This window comes from Caretta caretta, chromosome 14 (genome assembly GCF_965140235.1).
Source record: "Caretta caretta isolate rCarCar2 chromosome 14, rCarCar1.hap1, whole genome shotgun sequence".
NCBI lineage: Eukaryota > Metazoa > Chordata > Testudines > Cheloniidae > Caretta > Caretta caretta.
The window spans coordinates 19435446-19450122 of NC_134219.1; the positions used below are offsets into that span (position 1 = coordinate 19435446).

The 14677-nt window shown below is 44.3% G+C and overlaps 1 protein-coding gene across 3 annotated transcripts in view; it reads right to left on the reverse strand.

Moving 5' to 3' along the window:
* Window positions 1-14677, reverse strand: part of OGFOD3 (2-oxoglutarate and iron dependent oxygenase domain containing 3) — a 94302-nt gene that overhangs the window by 66045 nt on the left and 13580 nt on the right. For all 3 annotated transcript variants that reach the window (XM_048817260.2, XM_048817256.2, XM_048817258.2), the window contains exons 3-4: window positions 9098-9173; window positions 7609-7651 (exon numbers count right to left, since the gene is read on the reverse strand). In XM_048817260.2, coding sequence (XP_048673217.2) covers window positions 7609-7651; window positions 9098-9173 — 119 coding nt within the window. The remainder of the gene's footprint in view (window positions 1-7608; window positions 7652-9097; window positions 9174-14677) is intronic.

Here is a 14677-nt window from a genome sequence, read left to right on the forward strand (position 1 = left end):
AGCCCCCACACTGAGGAAATATCCTTCTTCCACCATCCATCTGTGTGTTTTCCCCAGTCTCTTAAAGTGCATACATTATCAAGCTATTAAAATGGACATGGCCTGGAGTGCGCAGACCCCTCCTCATTTGTAGCCCCCCAAAAGCATTTAGAGGACTAATGCAGACAAGTCATCCTACCTCAAAAGTCACCCAAGGAGAGCTCCTGCAATAAGCTTTACTCAAACCTCAGTGTAATAGTCTTATTTAAGACCTCAACTTCTGTGCAACAATCTAAGGTACAGCCGTAATTGTGAAGTTGCTACAGAAGCTCTGTAATGGTTGTAAGCATTTTTATAGACAAGACCAGGAAATGTTATAACCAAGAATGGCAGGACATATAGTTAAATACGTAGGTTTAATTTAAAAAACTCCTTTGCTTCCCAACTTCAATTTACCCTAAGCATTCATTCAAAATACCAATTTTCCTCTTGCTTCCTGAAGCAGCATGGGCTTGCAGCAATGCAGGGGATCCAAAATGATCAGTCCCGCGAATGAAAAGGCAGCGGATGGGCTCCCAAAAAAAGAAAGATATCCATGGCTGGGAAGACAATGGCTGCAAAATGAAGCCTGGAAAGGCAGATGGAGGAGATTGAAAAGAAGCAGGGAAGAGAATGAATAGCCTTCAGCACTGCCTTAGAGAGGGAAAAGAGATTGAATGCCAGAGGCATGTAAGGGCTCAATTATACATATACACAGGGCTTCTATTGGTTCAACTGCTGTCCTGAAAAGAAGCTGAATCACAGCTATTTTCGCATAAAGCCATCTGAGAACATTAGGCGCTTATTGGCCTTTTAGTACCAATTTTTACACTTGGGAAGTTAGCGAGGAGGAAGACTATGGCAACACTACACCCAAACAAATCTCAGCACTCTGATCCAGATACGTCACACCTCACTTCAGCTCAACATGCCCAGCATGAAAGCCTTGATAAAGCTTGTACAGAGATGGCAGAACAACTGCTAACACTTTCCACCCACCTTTTAAGAGTGATTATAATAGAACAATTTCCCTTTTGCCATTGAACAGAATTTCTACTAGAAGATTCTGGACTTCCCTTAAAAGAATGAAGCACAAATTTAGACATCTTCATATCCCCAAGCCTTGTTAGTAGTTTCTTTGTCTATCATCCTCATATGGGAAGACAACATTGAACTGGGATTAGCAGAAAGATCAAGACAGGTTGCAAAAGGTGTAGGCAGGCAGGCATCAAGGAGAGCCAATTTTAGCGCTTTCAGAGAATTAAGAAGCACCTCAGAGGTGATCAGTTCAGCTTTCAGAGCTAGAAAAAAGGCTGGTGGAGTGTGCTTGAGCAGGCGAGCCATGGAAACAACAGGTTTCAGAGTAGCAGCCGTGTTAGTCTGTATTCGCAAAAAGAAAAGGAGTACTTGTGGCACCTTACAGACTAACCAATTTATTTGAGCATAAGCTTTCGTGACCTACAGCTCACTTCATCGGATGCATTCATGGAAACAACAATGAGCCAGCAGTGGAAGAATCCAGACAATTCCCTCTAATCGACAAGGGAAAGAAATAGTCCAGGCAACAGCAGGATATAACTGGGAGGGACATAAAGCAAGATGGAAGATGTACACTGCCAAAAGTGATGTGGCAGCTACTTACAAAGGGGTAGTAAGATGCTTAATATACGTGAAGAACCAATTTGTGACCTGCAGGCAATGTAAGGGACAAGAAATGGGGAAGAGTATTGTTTATAGGATGCAGAGTCCCTGCCCCATCCCTGGGAAATAAAGAGCTAACAGCAACTCAGGGGCTATAAAGATACTCCAGGGCCATGAACCAGGAACAGAGAGACAACTATGAGAGGAGGAAAAGAGACTTCTCTCTGGTGTCTCTGCACAAATGCCAATAGCACCAGTAATCAACAGGATGAGTTTAATTTACGTTGGAGAAAAGTTATGAGAACAGTAATTACGGAGCCATGAAGGAATGAATTACAACTGGAACATTAAACACAAGTGGGAACACAGTGTAAGGGAGGCATAGAAAAGCCAAGGTCACTGTCTTTGTAGAGAAGCAACTAAAAACTAAATGAAGGCAAGTGGCAATCATGCCAACAAGAATGACAATAAAATAAAAGAATGATGAGCATAGCTATTTGAGAATCAGTCTGTAGGGAAATTAATCATGGTTCAGAAGCAGCACATAAGTGGGTGAGGTTCTCTGGTCTGTGTCATGCAGGAGGTCAGGAAAAATTATCGTAATTGTCCCTGCCAGCCTTAAAATCTATGAACATTTATCCATGAATCATTACTGAGGGAGACAGGAGAAAAAGCTTAGCACCATAACTTGGTGACTTCAGCAATTCAGAAGTTTGCGGGGAATGTCTTACACTTAAAATTCACCAACAGAGGGGAAAAGGATAACAGACATAAAGGGAGGAGAAACTGACAGGCCAGAGAACACCAATTCTTTGAGTTTAGTACAATAAGTCATGATATCGTATCCAGCCAAAAAAATACCCTGAATCTCAGTGACTCTTAAACTAAAAGGCATGGCAGGCAATATCAGGTGTGTCTAGCTGTGAAAAAACAATGAAGGGGTATAGAAAGTTAAGAGAGCTGGAATAGAGTCTACATCTTAATATGAAGCAACTCAAATCAGGAGGACAACTGCAAACTGTGGAGAGATCAGTTTGGCTAAAAAGAGGTCTAAAAAATTAAAAAGGGTTTATATGAAAGATTTAAAAGTTAACAGCTATCCAAAGGACAATGTGCACAACTGGACAGAGTCATCCAACACACCTTATAAGCCCTAAGAAAATTTAAGAAGCAGGCTAATTCAAATCCAGTCCAACATGCGTGCAGTTTTTTGGTAGGCAGAAAGAACAGCTAGATGAAATAAAGTGTAAAGCAGTCTCTAAACCATCAGGAAAAGAGGGGAGGATGAAAGGCTCTAATGACATAAGACACTTTTGTCTGGACATCACCAACATCAGACACAACACCTCATAATCTGGCCTAACAGCTGAGAGCTTTTTGACTAATGGTGTGGGAAATGCAAGCACAAGCATTAAGTGAGATGGAGCAAAAAGACAGTGCAAAGGTAGAGGAAAAAATGCTTAAGAGTAAGAAAGTGAGAGTTAAAGAACTTATGTCCATAGGCCTCCCCTCTACTGACATGAAAAAGGATGGAGTAAAGCTTCAGCAAATCATCATGAAGGCAGATGACTCAAAGTCTCAGTCCACTGCAAAAAAAATAAGTCTGTGGTGAAAATAAATGAGATTGCATTTCAATGGAGCTCTCTGGGTTAAGGGACCAGTGCGAGAATACATCCTAGGATCAGGCCTGCAGTCAGGAGACCAGAAAACCCAAAGTTGGGGAGGAAGATGGGGGCTGAGGACACAGAGAACCCCAGGTTAGGAATAAAATCACTTTATGGCAGGACAATGAGGGCACCAACTTGATGCAATTCTTTGCAAACGACTCACTAAAGCTAGCAGCACTTGGATAAGGGACATTTACACTTGCTTCTTTCAAGTGAAGCAATCTGTTACCAATCTACTGAAAAGCAAGAGCCGCCCCCAACATTCAACATAATTTGAGTTGAAGCAGCCCACAGCCAAACTGTTTCTCTAATAGCTGCCAATCAAGATGATATGATTTCACATAAGGCAATTATTCTTCATGCTAGAAGAGTCCCTTGTCCTCAGATAAATCAGTAATCCAGTGAATGCTCCCTTGGCCAATTCAAAGGGAATATATGTGCCTAACTCTATTCAAAACTGTGCCCAAATCAACTGTTACATCAACACAAAATACAGATCCATAACACAATGGTAGCTGATACAGTAATGAAAGAATGATGAGCTTTACACGAGCAGAGTTGGCATTCATTGATAATGAACTCAATGTTCCCTTCAGATACAATAATAAAATACTGCCTCAAAATGCGGGGCTGTGAGGAGGATTATACAGTGCTTTGATCACGTAACATACTATATAAATGCTAAGTGTTGTAAGTATAGCATAAGTGGGAATACTTATGTAAAATGCAAGAGGTTCAGTGGGATACCCCATCATCTACTGCTCTATGAATTATTTTCAGAGCCCTCAGAACCTTCCTTTCACCTAATTAAAATAAAAATCTTACAAAAAGTGACCAAGGAGGAACTAGGAAATAATTCCAGGTGTGGGATCTTGGGCACAATGTAAAACTAGATCTACAGCTGAAGTGAAGGTTGCCTTCTTCTGAAAGACAATCCAAATACCATTTCTATTTCTACCTAAACTTAGTATCAAGGAAAGCAACATATTTTGTGGGATGATGACAAAGCAAAGGAGCTACTGACTCCACAATATATCTCAATCCGGTTCAAATATAATCTGGAAAAACTTTTAATGATAGCTCATACCTACAAGGAATCCCCGACTTTCTTGCTTTAGAATGTGTCTGTACATTAAATAAAGATGCTATGTGTTACTTGAAGCAAAGAAAGGTAGGTGATGTCAGATACTTTTACATCCTCTGCCATAAACTAGTGTACATATATAAATGCAGAGCAAGGTTAGCATATGTTCTAAGGAATAGATTGGAACTGAGAACCCCCCCCGGACATTACATTCAGTTCCACAGTTGCATTAATTTATTCTACTGCCACCAAATCCATCTTCATTTCCATGCCGTCCACCCCCACAACACCCAGCTACGGATCAAAGTTGAAAATACTCATTGGGAAACGTTTGTTGATCATTATTTTCTATCTCGATTTAGACAATAGGTTTTTCATTATGCTCTCCAAATGGCTCAGCTCCACTCCCTAGGCTTTGGCTCCCAGCTCAGAACCTCCTTTCCTCCCAAGTGCACCAGGGAATAAGGAAGCTTGTAGCCACCTTATTTCCCCAGGCCTCAGCTACTGCACTCTTTTCCAGGATGCTTAGCTCATCAGCCCACATTTCTGTCTCCCCCATTCCCTAGCAACAAGCTGAATTCCATCCCTCTCCCCCAACCCCAATACATTGCTACCTGGCTTCAAAAAACAGCATCAGACACATGCACTGTAATCCAATTAACTCCCTACTGTGGGGAAATCTGCAGAACAAGAGACAGCTACATGCAAATCCCAGCAGGGCAGCAAGACAGCTATAACAAATGTTTTGGTTCATGTTTGAGGTTCTTTCTGCAACCACAAGGTCTAGAAATAATTTCATATTTTAATGAAAGCTGAGATTCTGGAGCACAATTCTGCAGCAGTGGGGTGAATTCTGTGGCAAATTCCACAACTACTAAATCGTGGGATACACAGGACCTTGAATAAGAGGTTTCCTATCTTTTGTTACATGCTTTGGTAAGCAGTGAAATAATTAAGAATTTTGTCTTTTAAATTAGCATTGCTGGTATCTGAGTTAGAATCCATTGAAATGAAGCAGTTCACACCTGAGAGTTTTTGTTTCAGGGTCTCTGAAAAGTTGGGAAGGCATTTCTGCATTGGTTACACTCAGCTTGTGTTTTCAAGGTTTTCTTCACAATCATAAACTGGAGATTTATGGGGGAGGGTTAAAAATGAAAACTGAGACTTTAGAGGACAAGTGAGAGGCCCGTTTACATTCCCTTAGACAGTTCTTTGCACCCCACCCACAGGGATACACCGACACTCGGGGAAATTGGCTTTAAAGCAAGAACCTTGTCTCTCAGGACCAAATCTTTCCATCTTTACTCAAGCAAACCTCCCAATAATTTCAATGGGGACCTTGCTAAAGTAAGGATTACTGGGTTTTTGCCATTAGAGAAAAAGAAAATTTTTGTGGCAAAGGCTAGGTTCCAGATTAGTAGATTGGAACTGTATGATTGAATCATATTACATAGAAACAGACATCCAACAGAAGGAAACCTACATCCAGCACCTGCTCATAAAAAGGGTGGACAGAAATGGGATACAGGAGGAAAACAAGCATTACACCAAGCTTTTCCTTGCTTTGACTAAAACAAGACAAAATGAAGTCACTTATTCAGTAGTTAATCAAACTATTAATTTTGTAGCTGCAACTATATTTCTACACTGCGAAGGACAAAGACAAATCCATAGATCTGAGACAGACGTGATAATCTGAGTGCTTATATAACTCACACACCCCCTTGGGTGTGGTGTTCTGCCACATCTAGTGGCACCCAGACCACTTAGAGAGAGAGTTAAATGAGTCTGCTCTACAGCTTTAGCTAAGAGCAAATTGGCTTTTAGCTCTTGCGGTAGAGGCTCATGCACTAGGCTCCAGAGGTCCCCGGTTCAATCCTGTCTGCTGACGACCGGAGTCTGTCGGCATTACACTGAAACAAAGTCTGCCTGAAAAATAAAGGAATCTTTGGTAAACATATCTTGCATTTCCACAAGTCTTATATGTCACTCCACCTGTGCAAGGATTGTGACTGGAGAGTTGTGGCACATGGTTAGTGAGAGAAACTGAAGGGAAAGTAAACTGGGATTACAAACAGCTGAAAAAAGTCAGGAAAAATAAAGGCCACAACAGCCAAAACTAGCATAAACTGCAGGAAAAAGCAAATGGTATTATTAGTCTGAGTGAATAAGGGCTTTTTTTAAACTTTAACATTTAACTCCTTCCCCTCCTAACTTCATCGGATGAAGTGAGCTGTAGCTCTCGAAAGCTTATGCTCAAATAAATTTGTTAGTCTCTAAGGTGCCACAAGTCCTCCTTTTCTTCTTCCCAGATGAGTGGTTGTTCTCCATGGGGTTTTGGGGAAGTGCTCATTAAAGGGCTGCTATACTGAGGCCTCCTAGGAATAGACTTGAACCCTTGATTTAGAAACAATTTTTGTTTGTGTCTCATTTCCCTCATTCCTTACTGACAAAGATATCTGCATGAAAATGACAGAAGAGTTTCTCAAAATTCTATCAGCTCCTTGCTCATTTCCTTTCTAGTCCTAATTCAGCAGAAGACAAAAGCAGGTGCTTAACTTTAAGCATGCAAGTAGTCATACCAGGCTTTAACAATCACATCATCATCTACCACAAACTGGGATGTCACAGACTACCAATATAGGTGGGGAATAAGCAGCCAACTCTTCAGAACTAAAGATTCTATTCCTCACACAAATATGCTGAGGAATAAAGAGAGAGGGAAGAGAAATGAAAGGGAATGTATATCAAAGGAAGAGAATTGTTTTTAAACAGAATGTTTTTCAAAGGTCTTCTTGAGGCACCAAATATGTTTCATGTTACCCCAAAACTGATCTAAGTTTATTTTAGAGGCACAGTTTTGAAGAACCAGGAGTCAGAGGTCAATGCACCACTGCTATAGTTAATAGCATCCATAATCCATAGCATACTACCATGCACCAGACTGCAGAGTATAGCATGGGTGTTATATTTACAAACTGAACAACAGGGAATGAGTAAGTTATAATGCAAATGCCATGATCTTTACTACTGAGAAAGACCAACATTTCCATGAGGAGATATTGACAAATCAGGGTGGAAACCAGAGGAATTATCCATCCTACTTCCTCCCCTTGCCCCCTCCCACAAATGCATTTAAAACCTGAAAATCTTGCCTGGATAACAGAAGAATGTAAAAGGAAACAGGATGCTGCTCACCCCTCCATCAGATCCTCCCAAGGACAGTCCCCTCTCCGCTATTCTGCGGGTGAAACAACAGTCTCAAATTAGAACTACAGCAAGACCTCTTTGTCCTTAACAATATAATTTACAATGTACAGCTGTCGGATAAATATTGGCCAACACAACATATGTAATGTGCATTAGTGAAGAGAGTTGTCATTTGCTTGAAATCCTTATGGTCTTGCAATTACAAGTCACAAGCAGGCAAATAAACCCATGACACCAAGAAGGGTAGAACACTTGCTTGCAAGAAGGTGGCTGCAATGTGGGGCATTCTCAGCCCTCTTGAGGGAATCCCAAAGACGCTTATAAAAATTTTTTTAAAACCTGGCTTCCAAAGATATCCTGCCAAACAGGACTAATGTGAAGAGGCCTACATTTCAATTCTAAGGACAATAATACAAAATCTCTACATTATACTGGAGTATCAAAAACAAGAGACCAAAATTTGAAAGGGATGGACCTTTGACTCGGCTGTTGAACAAGCCATTACAATATGTGAGGACTGGGATCGATACTAATCGCGCATCCGCATGGGGCTGGGAGTCTAAAAGCTACGTCTACACTACAGACCTTACAGCAGCACAGCTGTACCGCTACAGCTGTGCCGCTGTACGGTCTCCCACGAAGCTGCTCTACGCTGGTGGGAGAGAGCTCTCTTTGCCGGCATAGTTAAACCACCCCCAACAAGCAGCAGTAGCTACGTCAGCAGGAGAGAGTCTCCCACCGACATAACACTGTCCACACCAGCACTTCTGTCCGTGAAACTTACGTCAGATGGGGGGTGGGGGAGGGAGGGAGTGTTTTTTTTCACACCCCTGACCTACAAATGTTTTACTAACAAAAGTGCTAGTGTTGACATAGCCTTAGAAGCAGTGTTCTCAGTCAACCCATAGTTTATAATACAGACCACATCACTCAGACAGCCCCTAGTGTTTGGTTACTGAAAGCAGTTGGTATTCAATTAGGCTGTTCACCTGCCTAGCTGTGTCAAGTTGAAGCATCTCTTAGCACTTGACCAGAGCACCGCACATTGGCATCATAGAAGAAACCATCTGCCTTACTGCATTTTGTTAGCTCTAGCTCATAGCTCACAGCAGTTCATAGCTACTAGTATGCACAGAAAGGAGATGGGTTACAAAAAATGGGGGAAAGTCTGATCAGGAACAATGGAGCAAATGAAAATCTCTAATTCAATCCAGGACAATCCCATATTTCCTTCCACTGGGACATGAGTCTTCCAACCTCCAGGGAATAAGACAGAGTCTGTCCCAGATGACTAGAGCAGCCAGTTCCAAAATAGAAAAAGACTTTGGAAAAGATTTTAGCACCCTGAACTGTTAGCCTTCGTCCTCAGCTAATAGCCTTTACACCAATGACATGCTGTAAACACTTCCAGTGTAATCCCACTTGCCTCTAGTCCAACGCGACTAAGGTAATTTTTTAAGGCTAAAAGAAAAATTACCTACGGATTCTTTCAGCTTCCTCCCTGGTGATTACTGCGTCTGTTATGCCTCTTCCACACTTTCTAGGAGTGCACCCTGGAGATGGACAATAAAAGGCAAAGACTACATTACAAAGAAGCACACACTGAATCTCAATATCCCACCTTCCAATTTCTGTTCTCCTTGAAAGAAAAAATTTGACAGGATAAAAATATTTTGAAAACAGATTTCTTGACCTGATTACTACCACCTACCTTATATCATGAAAACTAAAACCAAACCAAATTTACATTTCATTTTGAGTCCTAGTTCTCATACATGAGCAAAATGTTTGGGTTAAATACAATGCAAGGGAATGCCATGCCCTTAAAAATAAACTATTACAATTAACATGAAAACAATTCCTGGAAACATTTATTTTGCTCCTAGATTTCTGTAAAAACAAGCTTGTTAAAAATAAAGGCTTACACATTGACTTATATCCCTTTACTAATCTATCAAAATAAACAGACTCAGTGCAGTCTGAGCCCTGGTCTACATTAGGATTTTAGGTCGAATTTAGCAGCATTAAATCAATGTAAACCTGCATCCGTCCACACGATGAAGCCCTTTTTTTCGACTTAAAGGGCTCTTAAAATCGATTTCCTTACTCCACCCCTGACAAGTGGATTAGCGCTTAAATCGGCCTTGCCGGCTCGAATTTGGGGTACTGTGGACACAATTCGACGGTATTGGCCTCCGGGAGCTATCCCAGAGTGCTCCATTGTGACCGCTCTGGACAGCACTCTCAACTCAGATGCACTGGCCAGGTAGACAGGAAAAGAACCGCGAACTTTTGAATCTCATTTCCTGTTTGGCCAGTGTGGCAAGCTGCAGGTGACCATGCAGAGCTCATCAGCAGAGGTGACCATGATGGAGTCCCAGAATCGCAAAATCAGCATGGACTGAATGGGAGGTGCGGGATCTGATCGCTGTATGGGGAGAGGAATCCGTGCTATCAGAACTCCGTTCCAGTTTTCGAAATGCCAAAACCTTTGTCAAAATCTCCCAGGGCATGAAGGACAGAGGCCATAACAGGGACCCGAAGCAGTGCCGTGTGAAACTTAAGGAGCTGAGGCAAGCCTACCAGAAAACCAGAGAGGCGAACAGCCGCTCCGGGTCAGAGCCCCAAACATGCCGCTTCTATGATGAGCTGCATGCCATTTTAGGGGGTTCAGCCACCACTACCCCAGCCGCGTTGTTTGACTCCTTCAACGGAGATGGAGGCAACACAGAAACAGGTTTTGGGGACGAAGAAGATGAGGAGGAGGAGGAGGTTGTAGACAGCTCTCAGCAAGCAAGCGGAGAAACCGGTTTTCCCGACAGCCAGGAACTGTTTCTCACCCTGGACCTGGAGCCAGTACCCCCCGAACCCACCCAAGGCTGCCTCCTGAACCCGGCAGGCGGAGAAGGGACCTCCGGTGAGTGTGCCTTTTAAAATACTATACATGGTTTAAAAGCAAGCATGTGAAAGGATTAATTTGCCCTGGCATTCGCGGCTCTCCTGGATGTACTCCCAAAGCCTTTGCAAAAGGAAGGAAACCTTATTGTGTCCTCCATGGTAGGACGCTTTACCACTCCAGGCCAGTAACACGTACTCGGGAATCACTGTACAACAAAGCATTGCAGTGTATGTTTGCTGGTGTTCAAACAACATCCGTTCTTTATCTCTCTGTGTTATCCTCAGGAGAGTGAGATATCATTCATGGTCACCTGGTTGAAATAGGGTGCTTTTCTTCAGGGGAAACTCAGAGGTGCCCGTTCCTGCTGGGCTGTTTGCCTGTGGCTGAACAGAAATGTTCCCTGCTGTTAGCCACGGGGAAGGGGGAAGGTTGAGGGGGTAGCCACGCGGTGGGGGGGGGCAAAATGAGACCTTGTAACGAAAGCACATGTGCTATGTATGTAATGTTAACAGCAAGGTTTACCCTGAAAGAGTGTAGCCACTGTTTTATAAAATGTGTCTTTTTAAATACTGCTGTCCCTTTTTTTTCTCCCCCAGCTGTATGTGTTTCAATGATCACAGGATCTTCTCCTTCCCAGAGGCTAGTGAAGATTAGAAAGAAAAAAAAAAAAGCACTTGTGATGAAATGTTCTCTGAGCTTATGCTGTCCTCCCACACTGACAGAGCACAGACGAATGCGTGGAGGCAAATAATGTCAGAGTGCAGGAAAGCACAAAATGACCGGGAGGAGAGGTGGTGGGCTGAAGAGAGGGCTGAAGCTCAAATGTGGCGGCAGCATGATGAGAGGAGGCAGGATTCAATGCTGAGGCTGCTGGAGGATCAAACCAATATGCTCCAGTGTATGGTTGAGCTGCAGCAAAGGCAGCTGGAGCACAGACTGCCGCTACACCCCTGTGTAACCAACCACCCTTATCCCCAAGTTCCATAGCCTCCTCACCCAGACGCCCAAGAATGCGGTGGGGGGGGCCTCCGGCCACCCAGCCACTCCACTCCAGAGGATTGCCCAAGCAACAGAAGGCTGGCATTCAATAAATTTTAAAGTTTTAAACTTTTAAAGTGCTGTGTGGCATTTTCCTTCCCTCCTCCACCACCCGTCCTGGGCTACCTTGGTAGTCATCCCCCTATTTGTGTGATGAATGAATAAAGAATGCATGAATGTGAAGCAACAATGACTTTATTGACTCTGCAAGCGGTGATCGAAGGGAGGAGGGGAAGGTGGTTAGCTTACAGGGAAGTAGAGTGAACCAAGGGGCGGGGGCTTTCATCAAGGAGAAACAAACAGAACTTTCACACCGTAGCCTGGCCAGTCATGAAAAACTGGTTTTCCAAAGCTTCTCTGATGCGTACCGCGCCCTCCTGTGCTCTTCTAACCACCCTGGTGTCTGGCTGCGCGTAACCAGCAGCCAGGCGATTTGCCTCAACCTCCCACCCCACCATAAACGTCTCCCCCTTACTCTCACAGATATTGTGGAGCGCACAGCAAGCAGTAATAACAGTGGGAATATTGGTTTCGCTGAGGTCTAAGCGAGTCAGTAAACTGCGCCAGCGCGCCTTTAAACGTCCAAATGCACATTCTACCACCATTCTGCACTTGCTCAGCCTGTAGTGGAACAGCTCCCGACTACTGTCCAGGCTGCCTGTGTACAGCTTCATGAGCCATGGCATTAAGGGGTAGGCTGGGTCCCCAAGGATAACTATAGGCATTTCAACATCCCCAACAGTTATTTTCTGGTCTGGGACTAAAGTTCCTTCCTGCAGCTTTTGAAATAGACCAGAGTTCCTGAAGATGCGAGCGTCATGTACCTTTCCCGGCCATCCCACGTTGATGTTGGTGAAGCGTCCCTTGTGATCCACCAAAGCTTGCAGCACTATTGAAAAGTACCCCTTGCGGTTTACGTACTCACAGGCTTGGTGCTCCAGTGCCAAGATAGGGATATGGGTTCCGTCTATGGCCCCACCACAGTTAGGGAATCCCATTGCAGCAAAGCCATCCACTATGACCTGCACGTTTCCCAGGGTCACTACCCTTGATATCAGCAGATCTTTGATTGCGTGGGCTACTTGCATCACAGCAGCCCCCACAGTAGATTTGCCCACTCCAAATTGATTCCCAACTGACCGGTAGCTGTCTGGCGTTGCAAGCTTCCACAGGGCTATCGCCACTCGCTTCTCAACTGTGAGGGCTGCTCTCATCTTGCGCATTCATGCGCCTCAGGGCAGGGGAAAGCAAGTCACAAAGTTCCATGAAAGTGCCCTTACGCATGCGAAAGTTTCGCAGTCATTGGGAATCATCCCAGACCTGCAACACTATGTGGTCCCACCAGTCTGTGCTTGTTTCCTGAGCCCAGAATCGGCGTTCCACAGCATAAACCTGCTCCATTAGCACCATGATGCATGCACTGGCAGGGCCCATGCTTTCAGAGAAATCTATGTCCATGTCCTGATCACTCACGTGACCACGCTGACGTCACCTCCTCGCCCGGTATCGCTCTGCCAGGTTCTGGTGCTGCATATACTGCTGGATAATGCGTGTGGTGTTTAATGTGCTCCTAATTGCCAAAGTGAGCTGAGTGGCCTCCATGCTTGCCTTGGTATGGCGTCCGCACAGAAAAAAGGCGCGGAACGATTGTCTGCCATTGCTCTGACGGAGGGAGGGGCGACTGACGACATGGCTTAAGGGTTGGCTTACAGGGAATTAAAATCAATAAAGGGGGTGGATTTACATCAAGGAGTATTTCAGGCAGGACTTCACGGATGGTTCCAATAAGAAATGGTGCACGTAAGTAATTGTTCTTATTGGAACAAGCAGGTTGGTCTGGCCTCTGATTGATACATGGCTAGATTTACCTCGCTGCACCTTCTCTGTGAGTGACTGCAGTGTGACCCAGAGGAATGAGTCCCCTAGACCGGGGGAGGGGGTGGAGGGGAGGGAAGCAAATGAGTACAAAACAAATCTGGTCTATTTCTTGTTTTGATCCACTCCATCTATCTTTTACATCTTTGGCTGGCAGCAGATGGTGCAGAAGGACTGCAAGCCAGCCACATCTCATGGTTGCTCGGCAGAAGATGGTACAATAGGACTGCTAGCCATTCTCATCTCTTGCCTGCCCGGCAGAAGACTGTACAATAGGACTGCTAGCAATCCGTATCACCTGCCTGCTCACCATAAGATGGTTCAATAGGACTGACTGCAGGACTAAAGAGAATGACCTGGTCAAGTCACTCCAAATTTAGTCCCTGCGCCCATGTCTGCCCAGGCGCTCCTGATCGATCTCACAGAGGCGACCAGGAGCACCTCGGACATGACGATGACAGCTACCAGTCCTACTGTACCATCTGCTGCCACAAGACAATGGGTTGCTGCTGCTGTGTAGCAATGCAGTACCATGTCTGCCAGCACCCAGGAGACATACGGTGACGGTTACCTGAGCGGGCTCCATGCTTGCCATGGTATGGTGTCTGCACAGATAACTCAAGAAAAAAGGCGCGAAACGATTGTCTGCTGCTGCTTTCACGGAGGGAGGGAGGGAACGGGGGCCTGACAATATGTACCCAGAACCACCCGCAACAATGTTTTAGCCCCATCAAGCACTGGGATCTCAACCCAGAATTCCAATGGGCAGCAGAGACTGCGGGAACTGTGGGATAGCTACCCACAGTGCAACGCTCCGGAAGTCGACTCTAGCCTCAGTACTGTGGAAGCACTCCGCCGAGTTAATGCACTTAGAGCATTTTATGTGGGGACACACACAATCGACTATATAAAAACAATTTCTAAAAAACCGAGTTCTATAAATTCGACCTAATTTCGTAGTGTAGACATACCCTGAGATTAAGACTTCTTGTCAGAGAAGTTAGCCTTTGTTTAGAATGGTATGTGTCAGGTATAACTGTATCAGAAACACTGTACTTCATCCCTGTATGCATGAAATAAGAAGTGGGAAACATATAATGACTTCTCACTTCTTCCCAAGGGCAGAATTAAAGAAGGTAAAGATTACCGCTTGCATAATCGTCCTTGGAATGCAGAAAGATATTGGCTGACCTAGCCCCACATGCAGCATTTCAGCCCACAGGCAAGCAGGGTCAAAGAATACAA